At 36.8% G+C, this 22252-nt stretch overlaps 1 protein-coding gene across 5 annotated transcripts in view; it reads left to right on the top strand.

Moving 5' to 3' along the window:
* Positions 1–17762, top strand: part of DEPDC1 (DEP domain containing 1) — a 34130-nt gene extending 16368 nt beyond the window's left edge. For 2 of the 5 annotated variants that reach the window (XM_007182949.2, XM_057540761.1), the window contains 2 exons: positions 6858–7043; positions 7734–8503. In XM_007182949.2, coding sequence (XP_007183011.2) covers positions 6858–7043; positions 7734–7874 — 327 coding nt within the window. In that variant the 3' untranslated portion in view covers positions 7875–8503. Of the gene's footprint in view, positions 1–6857; positions 7044–7733; positions 8504–10754; positions 10949–16386; positions 16528–17642 lie in introns of those variants that run through there. The other 3 variants (XM_057540746.1, XM_057540759.1, XM_057540750.1) reach the window with 3 other exon arrangements.
* The last annotated feature ends 4490 nt before the right edge of the window (positions 17763–22252 follow it).

Below are 22252 nucleotides of genomic sequence, written 5' to 3'. Positions count from 1 at the left end.
TAATATTGCCATGACTTACTGTAATTATAACTGTCCCCTACAATTCTTTCTCTTGTCTGCAGATTTTTTTTTAATTTATTTTTTTATACAGCAGATCCTTATTAGTGATCAATTTTATACACATCAGTGTATACATGTCAATCCCAATCGCCCAATTCATCACACCACCACCACCACCCCCCCACTGCTTTCCCCCCTTGGTGTCCAGACGTTTGTTCTCTACATCTGTGTCTCAACTTCTGCCCTGCAAACCAGTTCATCTGTACCATTTTTCTAGGTTCCACATATATGCACTAACATACAATATTTGTTTTTCTCTTTCTGACTTACTTCACTCTGTATAACAGTCTCTACATCCATCCATGTCTCTACAAATGACCCAATTTCATTCCTTTTTATGGCTGAGTAATGTTCCATTGTATATATATACCACATCTTCTTTATCCATTCATCTGTCGATGGGCATTTATGTTGCTTCCGTGACCTGGCTATTGTAAATAGTGCTGCAGTGAACATTGGGGTGCATATGTCTTTTTGAATTATGGTTCTCTCTGGGTATATGCCCAGTAGTGGGATTGCTGGATCATATGGTAATTCAATTTTTAGTTTTTTAAGGAACCTCCATACTGTTCTCCATAGTGGCTGTATCAATTTACATTCCCACCAACAGTGCAAAAGGGTTCCCTTTTCTCCACACCCTCTCCAGCACTTGCTGTTTGTAGATTTTCTGATAATGCCCATTCTAACTGTTCTGAGGTGATACCTCATTGTAGTTTTGTTTTGCATTTCTCTAATAATTAGTGATGTTGAGCAGCTTTTCATGTGTTTCTTGGCCCTCTGTATGTCTTCTTTGGAGAAATGTCTATTTAGGTCTTCTGCCCATTTTTGGATTGGGTCGTTTGTTTTTTTGTTTTTTTTTTTAAAGGAGAAATTTTAGGACTGAGATCTTTTTTTTTTTAATTCTTTATTTATTTATTTATTTATTTATTTATTTATTTATTTATGACTGTGTTGAGTCTTCGTTTCTGTGCGAGGGCTTCCTCTAGTTGCGGCAAGTGGGGACCAGCCTTCATTGCGGTGCGCGGGCCTCTCACCATCGCGGCCTCTCTTGTTGCGGAGCACAGGCTCCAGACGCGCAGGCTCAGTAATTGTGGCTCACGGGCCCAGTTGCTCCGCGGCATGTGGGATCTTCCCAGACCAGGGCTCGAACCCGTGTCCCCTGCATTGGCAGGCAGACTCTCAACCACTGCGCCACCAGGGAAGCCCCAGGTTGTTTGTTTTTTTAATATTGAGCTGCATGAGCTGTTTATATACTTTGGAGATTAATCCTTTGTCTGTTGATTAGTTTGCAAATATTTTCACCCATTCTGAGGGTTGTCTTTTCGACTTGTTTACGGTTTCCTTTGCTGTGCAAAAGCTTTGAAGTTTCATTAGGTCCCATTTGTTTATTTTTGTTTTTATTTCCATTACTCTAGGAGGTGGATCAAAAAAGATCTTGCCGTGATTTATGCCAAAGAGTGTTCTTCCTATGTTTTCCTCTAAGAGTTTTATAGTGTCCAGTCTTACATTTAGGTCTCTAATCCATTTTGAGTTTATTTTTGTGTATGGTGTTAGGGAGTATTCTAATTTCATTCTTTTACATGTAGCTGTCCAGTTTTCCCAGCACCACTTATTGAAGACTTATTGACTGTCTTTTCTCCATTGCATATCCTTGCCTCCGTTGTCATAGATTAGTTGACCATAGGTGTGTGGGTTTATCTCTGGGCTTTCTACCTTGTTCCATTGATCTATGTTTCTGTTTTTGTGCCAGTACATATTGTCTTGATTACTGTAGCTTTGTAGTATACTCTGAAGTCAGGGAGTCTGACTTCAGAGTTTACTCCGTTTTTTTCCCTCCAGCTCCGTTTTTTCCCTCCAGACTGCTTTGGCTATTCAGGGTCTTTTGTGTCTCCAAACAAATTTTAAGATTTTTTGTTCTAGTTCTGTAAAAAATGCCATTGGTAATTTGATAGGGATTACATTGAATCTGTAGATTGCTTTGGGTAGTATAGTCATTTTCACAATATTGATTCTTCCAATCCAAGAACATGGTATATCTCTCCATCTGTTGGTATCATCTTTAATTCCTTTCATCAGTGTCTTATAGTTTTCTGCATACAGGTCTTTTGTCTCCCTAGGTAGGTTTATTCCTAGGTATTTTATTCTTTTTGTTGCAATGGTAAATGGGAGTGTTTCCTTAATTTCTCTTTCAGATTTTTCATCATTAGTGTATAGGAATGCAAGAGATTTCTGTGCATTAATTTTGTATCCTGCAACTTTACCAAATTCATTGATTAGCTCTAGTAGTTTTCTGATGGTATGTTTAGGATTCTCTATGTATAGTATCATGTCATCTGCAAACAGTGACAGTTTTACTTCTTCTTTTCCAATTTCGATTCCCTTTATTTCTTTTCCTTTTCTGATTGCCGTGGCTAGGACTTCCAAAACTATGTTGAATAATAGTGGTGAGAGTGGACATCCTTGTCTCGTTCCTGATCTTAGAGGAAATGCTTTCAGTTTTTCACCATTGAGAATGATGTTTGCTGTGGGTTTGTCATATATGGCCTTTATTATGTTGAGGAAGGTTCCCTCTATGCCCACTTTCTAGAGAGTTTTTATCATAAATAGGTGTTGAATTTTCTCAAAAGCTTTTTCTGCATCTACTGAGATGATCATATGGTTTTTCTTCTTCAATTTGTTAATATGGTGTATCACATTGATTGATTTGCATGTATTGAAGAATCCTTGCATCCCTGGGATAAATCCCACTTGATCATGGTGTATGATCCTTTTAATGTGTTGTTGGATTCTGTTTGCTAGTATTTTGTTGAGGATTTTTGCACCTATATTCATCAGTGATATTGGTCTGTAATTTTCTTTTTTTGTAGTATCTTTGTCTGGTTTTGGTATCAGGGTGATGGTGGCCTCATAGAATGATTTTGGGAGTGTTCCTTCCTCCGCAATTTTTTGGAAGAGTTTGAGAAGGATGGGTGTTAGCTCTTCTCTAAATGTTTGATAGAATTCACCTGTGAAGCCATCTGGTCCTGGACACTTTTGTTTGTTGGAAGATTTTAATCACAGTTTCAATTTCATTACTTGTGATTGGTCTGTTCATATTTTCTGTTTCTTCCTGGTTCAGTCTGGGAAGGTTATACCTTTCTAAGAATTTTTCCATTTCTTCCAGGTTGTCCATTTTATTGGCATAGAGTTGCTTGTAGTAGTCTCTTAGAATGCTTTGTATTTCTGCGGTGTCTGTTGTAACTTCTCCTTTTTCATTTCTAATTTTATTGATTTGAGCCCTCTCCCTCTTTTTCTTGAGGAGTCTAGCTAATGGTTTATCAATTTTGTTTATCTTCTCAAAGAACCAGCTTTTAGTTTTATTGATCCTTGCTATTGTTTTCTTTGTTTCTATTTCATTTATTTCTGCTCTGATCTTTATGATTTCTCTCCTTCTGCTAACTTTGGGTTTTGTTTGTTCTTCTTTCTCTGGTTCCTTTAGGTGTAAGGTTAGATTGTTTATTTGAGATTTTTCTTGTTTCTTGTGGTAGGCTTGTATAGCTATAAACTTCCCTCTTAGAACTACTTTTGCTGCATCCCATAGGTTTTGGATCGTCGTGTTTTCGTTGTCATTTATCTCTAGGTATTTTTTGATTTCCTCTTTGATTTCTTCAGTGATCTCTTGGTTATTTACTAACATATTGTTTAGCCTCCATGTTTTCGTGTTTTTTACGTTTTTATTCCCTGTAATTCATTTCTAATCTCATAGCGTTGTGGTCAGAAAAGATGCTTGATATGATTTCAGTTTTCTTAAATTTACTGTGGCTTGATTTGTGACCTAAGATGTGATCTATCCTGGAGAATGTTCCGTGCGCACTTGAGAAGAAAGTGTAATCTGCTCTTTCTGTATAGAATGTCCTATAAATATCAATTAAATCTATCTGGTCTATTGTGTCATTTAAAGCTTCTGTTTCCTTATTTGTTTTCATTTTGGATGATCTGTCCGTTGGTGTAAGTGGGGTGTTAGGGTCCCCCACTATTATTGTGTTACTGTCGATTTCCTCTTTTAGAGCTGTTAGCAGTTGCCTTATGTATTGAGGTGCTCCTATGTTGGGTGCATATATATTTATAATTGTTATATCTTCTTCTTGGATTGATCCCTTGATCATTATGTAGTGTCCTTCCTTGTCTCTTGTAACATTCTTTATTTTAAAGTCTACTTTATCTGATATGAGTATTGCTACTCCAGCTTTCTTTTGATTTCCATTGGCATGGAATATCTTTTTCCATCCCCTCACTTTCAGTCTGTATGTGTCCCTAGGTCTGAAGTGGGTCTCTTGTAGACAGCATATATATGGGTCTTGTTTTTGTATCCATTCAGCAAGCCTGTGTCTTTTGGTTGGAGCATTTAATCCATTCACGTTTAAGGTAGTTATCGATATGTATGTTCCTATGACCATTTTCTTAATTTTGGGGGGTTTGTTTTTGTAGGTCCTTTTCTTCTCTTGTGTTTCCCACTTATAGAAGTTCCTTTAGCATTTGTTGTAGAGCTGGTTTGTTGATGCTGAATTCTCTTAGCTTTTGCTTGTCTGTAAAGCTTTTGATTTCTCCATCGAATCTGAATGAGATCCTTGCCGGGTAGAGTAATCTTGGTTGTAGTTTCTTCGCTTTCATCACTTTAAGTATATCATGCCACTCCCTTCTGGCTTGTAGAGTTTCTGCTGAGAAATCAGCTGTTAACCTTATGGAAGTTCTCTTGTATGTTATTTGTCATTTTTCCCTTGCTGCTTTCAGTAATTTTTCTTTGTCTTTAATTTTTGCCAGTTTGATTACTATGTGTCTCGGCATGTTTCTCCTTGGGTTTATCCTGTATGGGACTCGCTGTGCTTCCTGGACTTGGGTGGCTATTTCCTTTCCCATGTTAGGGAAGTTCTCGACTATAATCGCTTCAAGTATTTTCTCTGGTCCTTTCTCTTTCTCTTCTCCTTCTGGGACCCCTATAATTTGAATGTTGTTGCGTTTAATGTTGTCCCAGAGGTCTCTTAGGCTGTCTTCATTTTTTTTTCATTCCTTTTTCTTTATTGTGTTCCACAGCAGTGAATTCCACCATTCTGTCTTCCAGGTCACTTATCTGTTCTTCTGCCTCAGTTATTCTGCTATTGATTCCTTCTAGTGTAGTTTTCATTTCAGTTATTGTATTGTTCATCTCTGTTTGTTTGTTCTTTAATTCTTCTAGGTCTTTGTTAAACATTTCTTGCATCTTCTCCATTTTTGCCTCCATTCTTTTTCCAAGGTCGTGGATCATCTTCACTATCATTATTCTGAATTCTTTTTCTGGAAGGTTGCCTATCTCCACTTCATTTAGTTGTTTTTCTGGGGTTTTATCTTGTTCCTTCATCTGGTACATAGCCCTCTGCCTTTTCATCTTGTCTTTCTTTCTGTGAATGTGGTTTTTGTTCCACAGGTTGCAGGATTTTAGTTCTTCTTGCTTCTGCTGTCTGCCCTCTGGTGGATGAGGCTATCTAAGAGGCTTGTGCAAGTTCCTGATGGGAGGGACTGGTGGTGTGTAGAGCTGACTGTTGCTCTGGTGGGCAGAGCTCAGTAAAACTTTAATCCACTTACTCCTGATGGGTGGGGCTGGGTTCCCTCCCTGTTGGTTGTTTGGCCTGAGGAGACCCAACACTGGAGCCTACCTGAGCTCTTTGGTGGGGCTAATGGCAGACTCTGGGAGGGATCACACCAAGGAATACTTCCCAGAACTTCTGCTGTCAGTGTCCTTGTCCACACGGTGAGCCACAGCCACCACCCACCTCTGCCGGAGACCCTCCAACACTAGCAGGTAGGTCTGGTTCAGTCTCTGTGGGGGTCACTGCTCCTTCCCCTGAGTCCCAGTGTGCACACTACTTTGTGTGTGCCCTCCAAGAGTGGAGTCTCTGTTTCACCCAGTCCTGTCAAAGTCCTGCAATCAAATCCCACTAGCCTTCAAAGTCTGATTCTCTAGGAATTCCTCCTCCTGTTGCTGGACCCCCAGGTTGGGAACCTGACGTGGGGCTCAGAACCTTCACTCCAGTGGTTGGACTTCTGTGGTATAAGTGTTCTCCAGTCTGTGAGTCACCCACCCAGCAGTTACGGGATTTGTTTTTACTGTGATTGCACCCCTCCTACCATCTCATTGTGGCTTCTCCTTTTTCTTTGAATGTGCAGTATCTTTTTTGGTGAATTCCAGTGTCTTCCTGTCGATGATTGTCCAGCAGCTAACTGTGATTCTGGTGTTCTCTCAAGAGGGAGTGAGAGCACGTCCTTCTACTCCACCATCTTGGTTCCTAATCACCTTGTCTACAGATGTTATGGGCCCTGCCCATGCTCTTACATCTCAAAAATAGTAGATGAACACTTTATTACCATTTCAAAACGTTAATGTTTTGAGATGAATTAAAATATCACTTTGTTAGTGTTTTGTAGTTAAAAGAATAAAATCCATGGTTATTGGTGCTAATGATGATAGCTACCTTTGTTTAAAACTTGTGTGCTAAGCATTTTATATACATTGTCTCATGTACATTCACATTTTACAGATGAGGAGACAGAGCAAGACCAGTTTAAATAACTTGCTGATGGTTATAAAGCTAGTAGGTTGTAGGGCTGGGATTGAGACCCTACTGACTTATTGCTACTCTGCAGCATAATACAGTTTTCTTAAAGTGTTGAATGTTTGGTGGCAAAATAATAGGTATTAAAACCCATCAGAAGAACCCTTTACCAAATAGGAACATGACCAGAATTAATAGATTTGACTATATGTATCATTTTGTTCATTACAGATTAAAAATCCTGGAGATGGAGTGATTGCTCCTTTGCCAACGTATTCATACTGTAAACAAATTAGTGCTCAAGAATTTGATGAACAAAAAGTTTCTACCTCTCAAGCTGCAGTTGCAGAACTTTTAGAGAATATTATTAAAAATAAGAGTTTGCCTGTAAAGGAGAAAAGGAAAAAACTAAAACAGGTAAGAGAATGAACAAGTTTCAATCGTAAATATTTTCTAATATGCTATTGCTGATTGTTATTTAATGACATTTAGAATCTAATTTCTCATTTTAATATTTTGAATTTTAAATATCATATATGTAGACTATGTATGACTACCTGCCTGGTTTTACTCTGTCCTGAAATTTTCATAATAACCATAATAACAGATACTCTCCTTTACTTCCAGTGTTTTATATTTAAAGCATGCATTACCCTGGGAAAATACTTATAAACTTAGGATTACAATACGTAACTTTTAGTGACTTATCATTACCATTTAGAATTTTTAGCTCTACATCAAAACCCTGTAGCCACATGATTCTGGCAAGTCCAATTCCTGGTCTGAGACACTCAAAGAAGTATGAAATATACTAACTAGATCCTTGTGACCTTCATAGGCTTTACCAATGAGAAGGAAGAACATCTGGAATTTAGGAGAATTAACAGCAGAAGAGAATCCGAGAATGTTAATGCTAACTGGAATCTAAGAAATATTACAGGGTACCTTTCATGTGTGAGAAAGTAGAGGGAGAAGCCAGGATAAAGTGAAAGGATACTGATCTCTGTAATACATCTTTGAGAAAGGCACTGAATCCTTATAAAATGTTGACCAGTGGCTTCAGATAATACTGTTAAATATCCTCTAATTCCTCACCTCGTTTTTAAGTTTCAGAAGGAATATCCCTTGATATATCAGAAAAGATTTCCAACCTCTGAAAGTGAAGCAGCACTTTTTGGTGACAAACCTACAATCAAGCAACCAATGCTAATTTTAAGAAAACCAAAGTTTCGTACTTTAAGATACTAATTGAATTGAAAATTATGTAATACTTGTGGAACTTTGGTAAGTGAAGCCATATCTATTCAGCTACTAAAAAGGAAGTCTATTTATAAATAAGGTTTTTCTAAATAAAACATTATGTAAGGAAGTGCCAAAATAGTTTTTATCAATGTGAAACTGCTGAGAAACTAGTGAATCTCAATGGAGAGCAAGTGACAATAGGTGATACCAAATATTTTAATCAGAAATAATCTTTTGTTTTTTATACAACTATCTGGAAAAGCTATCATGATGTGTGCTAAAGTTTCATTTACTTGAATTTTGAAAAATGACATTTGCTCATCAAGATTAAGCTGTAATTCTTTAAAAAAAACAACTTATCTGCATGTGCTTATGGATGTTAGCTTAAAGAACTAGTTGTTTAGGATTACTTTTGTTTCTAAGTGTAAGAATGTGAAGAATATTTGAAAATTCAATGAATTAATTTTCAACTGCTAAATATTGCACTCATATATTCTTTTGCTACTTTTGATCTATTTATATATATATGTGTTTTTAAAATGTGAATATATATTATAAGACTTTGGTTTGCCTTAAACATTTACCCTAACTGCTTCAGTCATTCATTTTTTCAATAAATATCTTTTGCATTCTTATCTTCATGAATCTACTAGAATATAAAGATATGAAAGAAGTATAAGGCAATCATGTATTCATTTAAAAGATATTTATTTAGCAACTTCTATGTGCCTTTCATTCTTCAAGATGTGGAGAGAAAATGATGAATAAAACAGAAAACCTCTTCCCTAAAGTATTTGCTTTCTAATCAAGGGAGATATACCTACCAGATACTTAAAAAAACAATACACCCCCTGAAATCAAGTCATGAGAATTCATTCAACTGAAGACTAGCCTTTTTAAATGTGGAACAGTTCCCTAAGCTAGTGTTTTTCAAATTGTTGCATATTAGAATCACCTGGAGAGTTTTAAAATAATACATGTTAAGGCCCTACCTTATACTGATTAAATCAAAATTTTAAGGGATGGCATATCGGCCTCAGTATTTTTTAAACTCTCTAGGTGATTCCAATATTCAGCCACCTTTGAGAATCAGTGCCCTAAATACTTTTTATAAATAAAATGTCAAGCTGGTGTCACACTGGCTTTATTATTTCATTGGAAAAAAATGCCAAGTGTAAATCCCTCTCATCTTAATAGAAGGTTCTAAAAATTTCTGCTTGACTAAGTTCATACAAACTTGAAGCAGCTTTTCTTCCACATTTTTCTGAAGATTATTTAATATCTATTTGGTAAGTGTAAAGATATACATAATGCCTGGGATGTAATAGACACTTATTGTTCAATGACTGTTTTGTTTTTTCAGTGTAATATCATACTGTAAAATGACAATGTTCCATTTGAAATTAATATTTTTATTAAAAATATGGACAGAAAATAACTATATCTTTTGCCCAGAAACCTTAGCTATAAAAATATTGAAGCGAATTAGAATTCTTCCCAAGGTGTTTGTATACTAAAAGTTTTCCTGTTTAAAGATGTGTAATAATGTGAATTATGTTGCATATTGAGATAAAAACTATTGTGGGTTTTATAACAATTTAATTTTGTATTTATTGATTGATATTAAATATATAAATATTATAAAGACATAGTAAACTTTGATCTCCATTAGTGTGCATGCAACTGAGGTTACAAAATACATGATGTAACACTTTAATAATGTGAACTCTGAAGTCAGATTTGAATCCTACTGTGCTGTTTACTGTGTAACCCCAGACAGGTTATTTAACTTCTCTAAATCCCAGTTTTCTTATCTGTACGATAAAGATTATAATAGTACCTGTCCTTTAGGATTGTTGAGAGTATTAAATAGAATAATTCATGCGAAGTTTTTAGCACAGTGTCTAGCATAGAATAGGCACTCTATTAAATGTTAGAAATTAATACTAGAAACACCTAGAATTATAACACTAGAAGAGATCTTAGCAAAAATACTGTCCTCTCAATTGCTTTGCACAAAAAGGAACCAAAACAAAATTGTAAACAATTGGTGAGTCTTATTAAACTATTTTCTAGTCATGAAACACAGCTTCTGATTGTACATACTGGTTGAAAATACCTGGTCTAATATAATGAGAAAATGTGATGAGGAAGGAAAGCATTAATATCTTCAAAAGCAATATCCTTGAATATGTGAAAGCAATAAGGACACATTACACAAATAGAAGGCTTATTAACCTTTGGCTGGAGCATGGACAGATACCGTTGTATCAGAAAAAAAGGGCAGAGTCTTTAATTTCAAATATTGATGGGTTGATTTGATGTTGAGTGCTTATAAAAAGTATCTTCTAATTGCTTTTGCCTTCTCAGGAAATAAGAATCAGAGTCAACCCTTGAGAGTAAAGCGTGGTGGGGAAGATATTGCAAGTTTGAAGGGAGAGGGTGTGAAATAGTAAATCTGTGGCAATGCACAGGGAATTGTAGTTCTGGTCCCAGAAGTTATTGCCACCAACCATTCCCAACAGCTTCTGCTAATTGTTGTCATTTAATGATCCACCCTTCTCATATACTGTCTAGTTATCTAGCACTCAGTAGTGGAAAGTATCAATACAAGGAATTTCCTACTGACTAGCTTCTGTCCTTGGAAAATGTAAACTCTGAGTTTCCTCATCCATAAAATATGAATAATAACATGTATCTAACTGGGTTGTTAAGATAATTTAAAGCGGCAATATGTTTAAATCTTGATCTTAGCAAGCCCAAGCTCAATTTCTAAGTCCTTTCCTCTGATAATGAGTTTAATAAGATTTCTGCTGATTAAAACTCCTTCCCTTCCAAATCTCTGTACTCATATCTCACAATATATTTTCTTTTCTATTCTATCAGTGGTGATATTTTTTACCCCATCTTTGGAAGAATTAAAAATAGATCCAGAATTTTATATCCTGGCAGCCTGTGTACCTCTCCCAAAGATATATCTCCCTTTGATTTTGAAGGTAAAGCACATGTGTGTATATGTGTATGCATGTGGTGTTATTGTTGAAATGAAACTTCTAGGAGAGAAATAAAGGATTGCTGGTTTTAATATTAAGCTCTAAATTTAAAGAAATAAAGTCAGTTCACTGGAATAAATTTAATAGTTCTAAATACAATAAAGTATAGCAACTAAGAATCTTTTGTTAACTCAGAATTAGCTTTTGTGTTAACTAAGAATCTTATTTTCTAAGAACTGGGGGGGGAAATGTACAGAATAGCTGTTCTTATCTCTCCTGAAAACCTCTCAGAATGTGTACTGAGGAAACGCAGAATGTATAAGACATTTGGAAATAGTTTTGACTTTTGCTCATTGTAAAAACAATTTTTGTATCATTAGTTGGTCTCTAACTTACCCTTCCATAAGCAACTAGAAAACCAAAGTATATGCAACAACTGTTTCTAGGCATCGAACTACAGGTAATAAAATACTGATTCCCGAGAAAAGGAAAACAAAGGAGGTAAGTCCTATGATTGTCCCCAGATTACTGCCTACAGGCAGTTGCCAGGCCACAGTGCAGGGAGGGGCAGCCAAAATAAAGCCCAGTGTCTCACTGCATTAAGGAGCTAGAGATAAGAGTTCAGGATGACTGAGAGACATATAAAAAAAAAAAAGAAGAAGAAGAAAAGAAAAAAACCCTTCAGAGATCTGCAGTGGTCTAAAGGTTTTGTTGAGTACTAATTGGCATGGGGTATGGTGAAGTAAGTCAGTTGAGTACTAAAAAAAAAAAAAAAACTAGCCAAGGAAAGAATGAGAATGGACTGGAAAGCAGTAAACCAAACAATCTCTGTACCTCATGGATCTGGGAATAATTCATATTCCCATCAGCCAAAATATAGAGAGCTTCTAATACTTTGGACGTTGGGTAGCATCTTCAGAAGAGTTGTGCTTCAGTAGTGGGGCCAAATTAGCCCTAGAATAAAAACTGCTATAAATTCACCCTAATAAATTTTTAAAGCATCCTGAAAATGTTCAAATTGCTCTTCAAGTAACTTCCTGTGTGCCAGAACAAAGTTCAATACTTTAAAGAAATACAACACAATCCAGCACTTAACAGTGTAAAAATCACAATGTCCAGCATCCAATCAAAAATTACCAGACATGCAAAGAAACAGAAAAAAATATATAATCCATTACCAGGGGGAAAAGCGATCAGTAGAAACATACCCAGAAATGACAGATAATGAAATTAGAGGCACTTTAACAGTTATTATAAACATTATAAATATATTCCAGGATATAAAGAAAATCAGGGATATAGTGATAGAAATGAAAGATACAAAAAAGATTCAAAGAGAAATTCTGGAGGTTAAAAATACAATACCCAAAATGAAAAATACATGGAATGAAATTAAGAGCCAATTAGACACAGCAGAAGAAAAGATTCATGAACTTGAAAACAGCAGTAAGAACTACCCAAAATAAAGTACAAAGGAAACAAAACTGAAAAAGACAAAGAACAGAGTCTCAGTGAGCTATGTGAAAATATGAACCGAGTAACATGTGGATTGGAGTCTATGAGAGAAGAAAATGAGAAATGAGAGAAGAAAGAAAAAGGGAGGGCATAAAAATTATTGACCAAAAATAATGGCTGAAGTTTTTCTAAATGTGACAAAGACCATAAACCCACAGAAGCTCAAGTAACCCCCAGCAAAAAATAAATAAATCTGCACCAAGGCACACATAATCAAGTTGCTGAAAACTAGTGATAAAGAGGAGATTCTTAAAAGCATTCAGAGAAAAAACAGTTTATACAGAGGAACAAAAATAAGAATTATAGACTTCTTTTAAAAAAACTGCAAACCAGAAGACAATTAAGTGATATTGTTTTAGATTTGTTTTCTTGGCTGAGAATTGGTGCCAATTCACTACTAATAAAAATTTTGGCAGGGACTGTCAGTACTCTACCAACCACCAGCAATAGTCTCCTCATTACAAGCCAACCATTGATTGATCCAGATCCAAAATTCTATTTTAGTCAGCTTCCTAAGACTAGTCTTAGTTCTCCCTTAGGTCATGTTACCCATAATATTGAGACAAATGTTTGTATACTGGGTGGTACACTTAGGAGCAGTACTTAAAGTGCTGCAGGGGATGGGGCAAAAGAAAAAGTTGAATTGCCACAGAATTGTAACAGAGGCCTCAACTGATCCAGTGAACAGGCTGTGGAGCTGGGATGGGCCTTCAGAGTTGTCCGCAATAGAGAAAAGGAGCTGGGCCTTTGTACCTTCATGTAAACCAGTCACTGAATATGGGTTGATTCGGGAGGAAGTGTAACCTTGGGTGAAGCAGTTCCCTTCAGCCAAGCATAGTTCCTAAAAAGGAGTGCAGCCAATATTCCTGACAGCTGGGAAATGAATGACTGAGCACTGAGGGGTTCTATGGAGAACACCTCATATTCACTGCAAAGGATCTCTAGCATTAAAACGAACAAACTAGAAAAGGGATTGGTTACTATGAGAGAGGTTATGAGAATTGATGTTTTGGGATTATTTTTTACTTTATTTTTTGTTGATTTATTAAAAAGTAATGTCTGTTTATTATAGATGATTTGGAAATGAAAAAGTTTAAATCACCTATAATCTTATCAACCACATAAAATCCTGTGAAATCTTGGAGTATTCTGTGTCTCAACAACTCAAAAGAAAGTGGCTCTCTTTTTGTCTTCTAAAGCTTATATGATTGACTAGGATTAGACATTTTTCTTAAAAGTTCATGGTGAAGCTAAAAATACAGTGAAAAGACCTACATTCTTATTCATTATGTACAGTGTCTCAGACTTTTGTATTTATGGGTTTTGATCAGCTTTCTGATTTATATCTTGGAAGTTCTAAAGACTGCATCCATCTTTAGATTTAGCAGTTTCAACCTGTCTCCTCACAATTAAGTGACCTGATTTGTCAGGCAGTACTTTATGCTCAAGCAAAGAGTCCAAATGTCTTTCTCTTCCCCAGCTTAATATTCATGTATCCCCTCCACTCAGATTTATATTCCACCTATTGCTAGGCTGTAGGGCTATTAAGCATTGCTATTAAGTTCATTAAACAGAAAATTAAATTTCAAAATCAAATCATAAATTAGAAGGAATTACACAATTTATAAATCACAGATGTTGGTGGAAGTTTAACTTTTGGAATCAGTGTTATATAATTCCTAAAATGACTGTGTATTTGTTTTTTTAAAAACCTATTAGTAAGTTAGATTTGGATGACTTATGGGCAGCAGTGCCATCTGCAGGCCTCCTCTGTTGTAGTTCTTTTTAGTCTCTGATGTTCTCTTTAAAAGGGATTTGACTCTACTGAATATTTATGGCTTTATAATGTCAAGTACCAAATGGTATTAATCACGGACTGCAGAAGGGTGAACTTATAGCTACAGATCCTCATTAGGGATTTTTAAACCACTGAGCTAATATCAACTGTCATATCCATATTTATAATTCAAATATTAAACATAAGGTGTAAGATCTAGAATATATATGGAATGAGTGTGGGTATTGGAATCAGGCAGAACTGAGTTCTAATTGTGTTTATACTTCTGTGAGTTGCAGGTTTTTTATTAGTAAAATGGGGATAATACTTCCTTCATGACATCTTTGAGAGCTCAAAATAGATAAAATGTATAAAGTGCCTAGCACAAATGTGCATACAATATGCCTCCAATTGATAATAGTTCCCTTTCCCTTAAAATTAAAACAAAACAAAAATCTCAAGACCATTTATTGCCTTTGTACACAGTGCATTTAAGAGTTATAAAATATATCATTACCTTTTTGGATAAAGTGGAGTTTGAAGGAACAATCTTACTGGGATACTTATTATGCATCCTGTCCTGTATGTCTTTTCATTCTTACGTCTTTTAAAATTTAAATGTAGATATATGTTAGAAGCTGCATAGAGTATTTCTGCAAGGTATTTACAAGAAATGATAAACAGTGATTGCTGAATTTTGAGGATATGAAGGAGTCTTATTTTTTTAATGTGTATACCCTTGGAACTGTTTTAATTTCTATCATGTACAACATTGCTTTTTCCAAAATAAAACAGTAATAAATATAAACATTTGGAAAAGGAGATTATCCTTGTATTAAAAATGAATCATAGGGACTTCCCTGGCATTCCAGTGGTTAAGACGCCACCCTCCCAATGCAGTGGGCACGAGTTTGATCCCTGGCTGGGGAGCTAAGATCCCACATGCTGCAAGGCACAGCTAAAAAAAAAAAAGAAAAATGATAATTCGGTCTCCTCATGCCCACCTCCAAAAATCTTTGCTTCTAAATGAAACAAGACAGAAAGGAGAAGGCTTACCTGAGCAATTCAGATTTTGAATAAACTTTCTCTGAAATTGTAACATTGATATATACTTTCAAGGGAACCTGTATACAATTTTCTTCAAAATTGGTAAGAATAGAATGAACTGCCTAAGATCTCTCCTCTCAGGAAGCAGAGGCTGACATATTATTCAACTGCTAGCTCTGTGATTACGTAGTAGACTATGATTTGAATCACCTGACACGCATGTTTCCAGCTGAGGTTGACCAAGATGAGGCTCTACCTTCTTGTTTTAGCTCTCATGCTATTAACAAGTGTCCTCTTTGCAGTCTATGTAGTGCCGTGTTTTTCTCATTTTTGTGCATTTTGTAGGTGATTTCACTGTTTAAATTGAACCCCAAGCATAGTGCTGAAGTGCTGCCTTTTGTTCCTAAGCATAAGCATAACAAGGTGGTGATGTACCTGACAAGCAAATGTATGTGTTAGATAAGCTTCACTCAGGCATGAGTTACAGTGCTGTTGGCTGTGAGTTAAATGTTAATGAATCAACAATACATATTAAATAATGTGTTTTTGAACAGAAACATACATAAAACAAGGTTATAGATTAGTCAGTTCCTGAAAATGTTATGACCAAAGGCTCGAAGGAACCCAACCCTGTAATTCCCCTAGGAGCAACGGTTCAGGATTTGCTATTTCAGTGTTTGTGGCGACTTTATAGAAACATCACTGCAAATAATGAGAATCAATTGTATTGCCATATGTTTACAAAAGAGTGGAGGTATCATGACTGACTTTTTTTTTCTCCTATACATTTCTGTATTTTCCAAATTTATTCTCATGAATATGCACTAATTTTATTACAAGGAATAAAATTTTTCAAAATATATACATTCTTAGAGACAGTTTGATATAAGTAAAACACAGTTTTACTGTGTTTTAAAAAAAATGTTAGCAGTCAGATGTGGATTTGAGTTACTGCTCTGCCGTTTAATAGCTATGTAACTTTGGGAAAGTTGTTTAACTTTTCACAGCCTATATCCCCATCTATAAAACAGGTAATATTATGTAACTTGGGAAGTTATTCTGAAGATTAGGAACAATGTATCTAAGTTGTCTAGCTCAATATCTGGTATAGGATGGAACTCAAAAAAATTTAACTACTAATATTAACTCCAAAAAAATGTAACTATTAATATTAACTCTCTCCTAGGACTAAACTACAGAAGCCCAACCCTCAGAGACTCACAGGTCTTTGGAAAATCGTGATTTTCATGCCAGCTGTTATCCTCGTTCACAAGCACATATTTTATAGATTCAGTGCTTCAGTTTCTCTATACTTATTCTTGTTCCATCAACTATTTGTTGAGTATCCACAGTGTGCAGGAACTCTTCTAGTGGGGAATAAAACAAGGTCTCTGCTTTCTGGTGTGTTAAATCATGTAGTTTAGGCCTTTGTAGAAGAACTTTAATGACTGACTTCCACTTATGTATCTCATCGAATACCTGGATTTGGGGGCTCTGACAATTAACCCTAAAATACACATATTCTGGAAATTGCTTCCTTTTTTAATCAAGTCCATTAGGTATTTGCTTAGGTATTTTTATCCCTAAACTGTTTAATATGTGTGGCATTATAATGCTTGATCTTCCTTCTACCAATACTTAGATCAAACTTTATTGCACCTGCTCTTTTTTTTTTTTTTTTTTTGGGAGTTCATAATATCTCCTTTCTCTCTCTACCAACCTGGGGAGATTAAAGTTGCCGAACATTTACACTAGGTTAGTTTGAGATGGTGAATAGAATCTGACTATTATACAAATTTAGAAAGTTTCTAAAATGGAAGCTCTATTTCAAAAATCAGTTTTTGAGAATAACTGAATCCACATCTCAGACAAATTTAATAAGGATGATTTAACTTGGGCATAATTCATAACAGAAGTTATGCTTCTAAAAATAAACTACACAAATGGGAGTTCTATTTGGCCTCCCATACACAGAGAGGTAGCAGTGTATTTCTGTGTTTCTTTGCCCCCAGTCATGATCTGCTAGCTGTGTTGTCCTTTTCCTTAGTATAAGGTGCTGGATTGTCATTACCTGTGTTCCCATGTGTTGTCCAAGAGGCTGGCAAAATCCGTCCGTGTGTGGTCCAGTGTCCCATTGTGTCCATTACTAGTACAGCTTAGCTGACCTCACCCATGTGCTGCTGCCCTTTTGCATTTTTCTATTTTATCTTGTCTCTGCTTTTATGTTGCGTTCAGCTTTTCTCTTCTGCACACTGCAATGTCCTGTCTGTGCATCCTCTTTTCATCTGCTTCAGCTCTCAACCATGTGGGAGAGACTGTTTACCTTTGGGAAATGATTTTATTTTGTCAACAGAAAAACCAACCCCTTCCCCAAGTGCTTATTTTCTAACACACCCTGGATCTTGGAAACAGGAAACAGTAAGTAGTTTTTCTTCATTCCAGAACATCCTGGGCCATAGCTGCACAGCAGAGATCAAAGCAGGCACACATCAAAAGCACCCCAACCGAGAGGAGCAGCCCTGAAGCTTCAGTGCCTCCAGCTCTTGTTATCATCACTGCCTGTGAGTCGTGTATATCTCATCTTTCCCCTGTCTACTATTCCTTTTCTAGGCTTAGCAAAGAAAGCTGCTCTTTACCAAACTTTCTTAACAACTCAAGATAAAAACTCCTTCAATTTTTCCCTCCCTCCTTCCTCTCATAATTATTATAGTTAAACAATTTCAGTGATACTCATTTATTTGACATTTCTTAAGCTCTTATTGTGTGCCAAGTACTATGCTGAGTGATGAGGCTAGAAAAAAATGAATGCTACACTCCCTACTCTCAAGGAGCTTTCAACTAATGGAACAAGACAAACAACACATAAACAGGTAGTTCTAATATAGTGTGATCAAGTCCACAGTAGAGGCAGGCAAAAGGTCTGTTGCGAGTAAATGGAAGGGGCACAATTTCACAGGTAAGGTGATGTATTGGATGAGGGTTTTGCCAGGCAGAGGGTTAATGGATGTAGGGACAGGGTATGGGAGGGTTAGGGTAGTGTAGACAGAGGCAAATCACAGGGGGTGAGATATAGCAGATATGTTCTTGAGGGAGAGGTAATAGAAGCAGGTCAGGATCGCTGAGCTATGTATTTGAGGCAGGGAAATACTGCTGGGAAGAACATCGTAAAACTTTCATTCTTTTTTTTCCCCTTTATTCTGTTCTGCAGCAGTGATTTCCACCAGTCTGTCTTCCAGCTCACTTATTTGTTCTGCCTCGTTTATTCTGCTATTGATTCCTTCTAGTGTATTTTTCATTTCAGTTACTGTATTGTTCATCTCTCTTTGTTTGTTCTTTAAGTCTTCTAGCTCTTTGTTAAACATTTTTTTGTATCTTCTAGGTCTGTGCCTCCATTCTTTTTCCGAGATCTTGATTCATCTTTACTATCATTACTCTGAATTCTTTTTCAGGTGAATTGCCTACCTCCACTTCACTTAGTTGTTCTTCTGGGGTTTTATCTTGTTCCTACATCTGGAACATATTTCTGTGCCATCTCATTTTGTCTAACTTTCTGTCTTTGTGGTCTCTGTTCCACAGGCTGTAGGATTGCTTCTGCTGTCTGCCCTCTGGTGGGTGAGGTTGGTCCAGGGGCTTGTGCAGGCTTCCTGGTGGGAGGGACCGGTGCCTGCCCACTGGTGGGTGGAGCTGGGTCTTGTCTTTCTGGTGGGCAGGGCTGTGTCAGGGGGTGTGTTTAGAGGCGGCTGTAGGCTCAGGACACATTAAGCAGCCTGTCTGCTGATGGGTGGGGCTGTGTTCCCACCCTATTGGTTGTTTGGCCTGAGACGTCCCAGCACTGGAACCTGCAGGCAGTTGGGTAGGGCCAGGTCTCAGTGGCAAAATGGCCACCTCCAGGAGAGCTCATGCTGATGAATATTCCCAGGGGACTCCACCACCAGTGTCCTTGCCCCAACAGTGAGTCAGAGCTGACCCTCACCTCCCCAGGAGACTCTCCAAGACCCAGAGGTAGGTCTGGCCCAGGCTCCTATGGAGTCACTGCTTTGCCGTAGGTCCCAGTGCACATGAAACCTTGTGTGCACCCTCCAAGTATGGGGTCTTTGTTTCCCCCAGTCCTGTGGAGCTTCTGCACTCAAGCCCTGCTGGCCTTCAAAACCAAATGCTCTGGGGGCTCCTCCTCCCAATATCAGGCCCCCAGCTGGGGAGCCTGACATGGGGCTCAGAACTCTCACTCCTGTGGGAGAAACTCTGCAATATAATTCTTTTCCACTTTGTGGATCGCCCACTCAGCAGGTATGGGATTTGATTACATCACAAAAGCGCCCCTCCTACCATCTCATTGTGACTTCTTCTTTGTCTTTGGATGTAGAATATCTTTTTTGGTAGGTTCCAGTCTTTTTTGTTGATGGTTGTTCAGCTGTTATTTGTTATTTAAGTAGTTTCATGAGAGGAGGTAAGCTCAAGTCCTTCTACTTTGCCATCTTGTATCCTTCCTGAACATCATAAAAATTTATCTGACACACATTCAAGAACTTGGACTTTATTCTATAAAGGTGAACTTTACTAAAATGTGACTTCTTGTGTTAGGTTGAATAACAGGCCCCCAGATAAGTTCATGTCCTAATGCCAAAACCTGAGATTATAATGCCTTATATGATAAATATATATATATATATACTTTGCAAATGTGATCGAAATAAGGATCTTGGGATAGAGGGATTACCCTGGATTATCTGGATCATCTGTGTAAACCCCATATAATCACAAAGGTCCTTATAAAAAAAGATAGGAAGATCAGAGACAGAGAGATGTGAAGATGGAAGCAGAAGACAGAGAAAATGCTGTGCTGCTGGCTTCAAGATACAGGAAGAAGCCACAAGCCAATGAATATAGGTGGCCTCTAAAAGCTGGAAACGTCAAGGAAACGTTCTCTACTAGAGGCTTCAGAAGAAAAGCAACTCTGTGAAACTAGTTTAGACTTCTGACCTCCAGAAACATAAGACAATAAGTTTGTGTTCTTTAGTCACTAAGTATGTGGTAATTAACAGCAGGAAATTAATATGCTCCTTGAGAGCAGAAGTTTTTGGTTTATTGCTGCTCTATCATCTTGAATGGTCCCAGAATAACTTTCAGAGAAGAAAATGAAATAAAAGGAATCCAAATTGGAAAAGAAGTAAAACTGTCACTGTTTGCAGATGACATGATACTATACATAGAAAATCCTAAAGATGCTACCAGAAAACTACTAGAGTTCATCAATGTATTTGGTAAAGTTGCAGGATACAAAATTAACACACAGAAATCTCTTACATTCCTGTACACTAAGAATGAAAGATCAGAAAGAGAAATTAAGGAAACAATCCCATTTACCATCACATCAAAAAGAATAAAATGCCTAGGATTAAACCTACTGAAGGAGGTGAAAGACCTGTACTCAGAAAACTATAAGATACTGATGAAAGAAATAAAAGATGACACAAACAGATGGGGAGATATACCACGTTCTTGGATTGGAAGAATCAATATTGTGAAAATGACTACCCAAAGCAATCTACAGATTCAATGCAATCCCTATCAAATTAGCAATGGCATTTTTCACAGATTAGAACAAAAACTTTTACAATTTGTATGGAAACACAAAAGACCCCTAATAGCCAAAGCAATCTAGAGAAAGGAAAAGGGAGATGAAGGAATCAGCCTCCCTGACTTCAGACTATACTACAAAGCAACAGTCATCAAAAAAGTATGATACTGGCACAAAAACAGAAATATTGATCAATGGAACAGGATAGAAAGTCCATAGATAAACGCACACACCTGTAGTCACCTAATCTATGACAAAGGGGGCAAGACTATACAATGGAGAAGAGAAAGTCTCTTCAACAAGTGGTGCTGGGAAAACTGGATAGCTAAATGTAAACAAATCAAATTAGAACACTCTGTAACACCATACACAAAAATAAACTCAAAATGGACTAAGGACCTAAATGTAAAACTCTTAGAGGAAAACATATGCAGAAAACCCTTTGACAAATCGCAGCAAGATCTTTTTCGATCCACCTCCTAGAGTAATGAAAATAAAAACAAAAATAAACAAATGGGACCTAATTAAACTTAAAAGCTTTTGCACAGCAAAGGAAACCATAAACAAAATGAAAAGACAGCCCTCAGAATGGGAGAAAATATTTGCAAATGAAGCAACCAACAAGGGATTAATCACCAAAATATACAAACAGCTCATGCAGCTCAATATCAAAAAAAACAGGCAATGCAATCAAAAAATGGGCAGAAGTTCTAGATAGACATTTCTACAAAGAAGACATACAGAAAACACATGAAAAGATGCTCAACATCACTAATTATTAGAGAAATGCAAAACAAAACTACAATGAGGTATCACCTCACACCGGCCAGAATGGCCATCATCAGAAAAATCTACAAACATAAATGCTGGAAAGGGTGTGGAGAAAAGGGAATGTTGGTGGGAATGTAAATTTGTACAGCCCAAAGGAGGTTTTGTGGAGGTTCCTTAAAAAACTAAAAATAGAGCTACCATATGATCCAGCAATCCCATTCCTGGGCATATATCTGGAGAAAACCATAATTCAAAAAGATTCATGCACCCCAGTGTTCATTGCAATGCTACTGACAATAGCCAGGACATGGAAGTAACCTAAATGTCCATCAGCAGATAAATGGATGAAGAAGATGTGGTACATATATACAATGTAATATTACTCGGCCATAAAAAAGAACAAAGTAATGCCATTTGCAGCAACATGGATGGACCTAGAGATTGTCATACTGAGTGAAGTAAGTCAGACAGACAAAGACAAATATCACATGATATCACTTCTATATGGAATCTAAAAAAAGGGTACAAATGAACTTATTTACAAAACAGAAATAGAGTTACAGATGTAGAATACAAACTTATGGTTACCAGGGGGTAAAGGCGGAGAGGAATAAATTGGGAGATTGGGATTGACATATACACACTACTATATATAAAATAGATAACTAATATGGATCTACTGTGTAGCACAGGGAACTCTACT

This window comes from Balaenoptera acutorostrata, chromosome 1 (genome assembly GCF_949987535.1).
Source record: "Balaenoptera acutorostrata chromosome 1, mBalAcu1.1, whole genome shotgun sequence".
In the NCBI taxonomy this organism is placed as follows: Eukaryota; Metazoa; Chordata; class Mammalia; order Artiodactyla; family Balaenopteridae; genus Balaenoptera; species Balaenoptera acutorostrata.
Note: the sequence above shows the minus strand (reverse complement) of the source record. Positions and strands in the feature narration are given on the sequence as shown.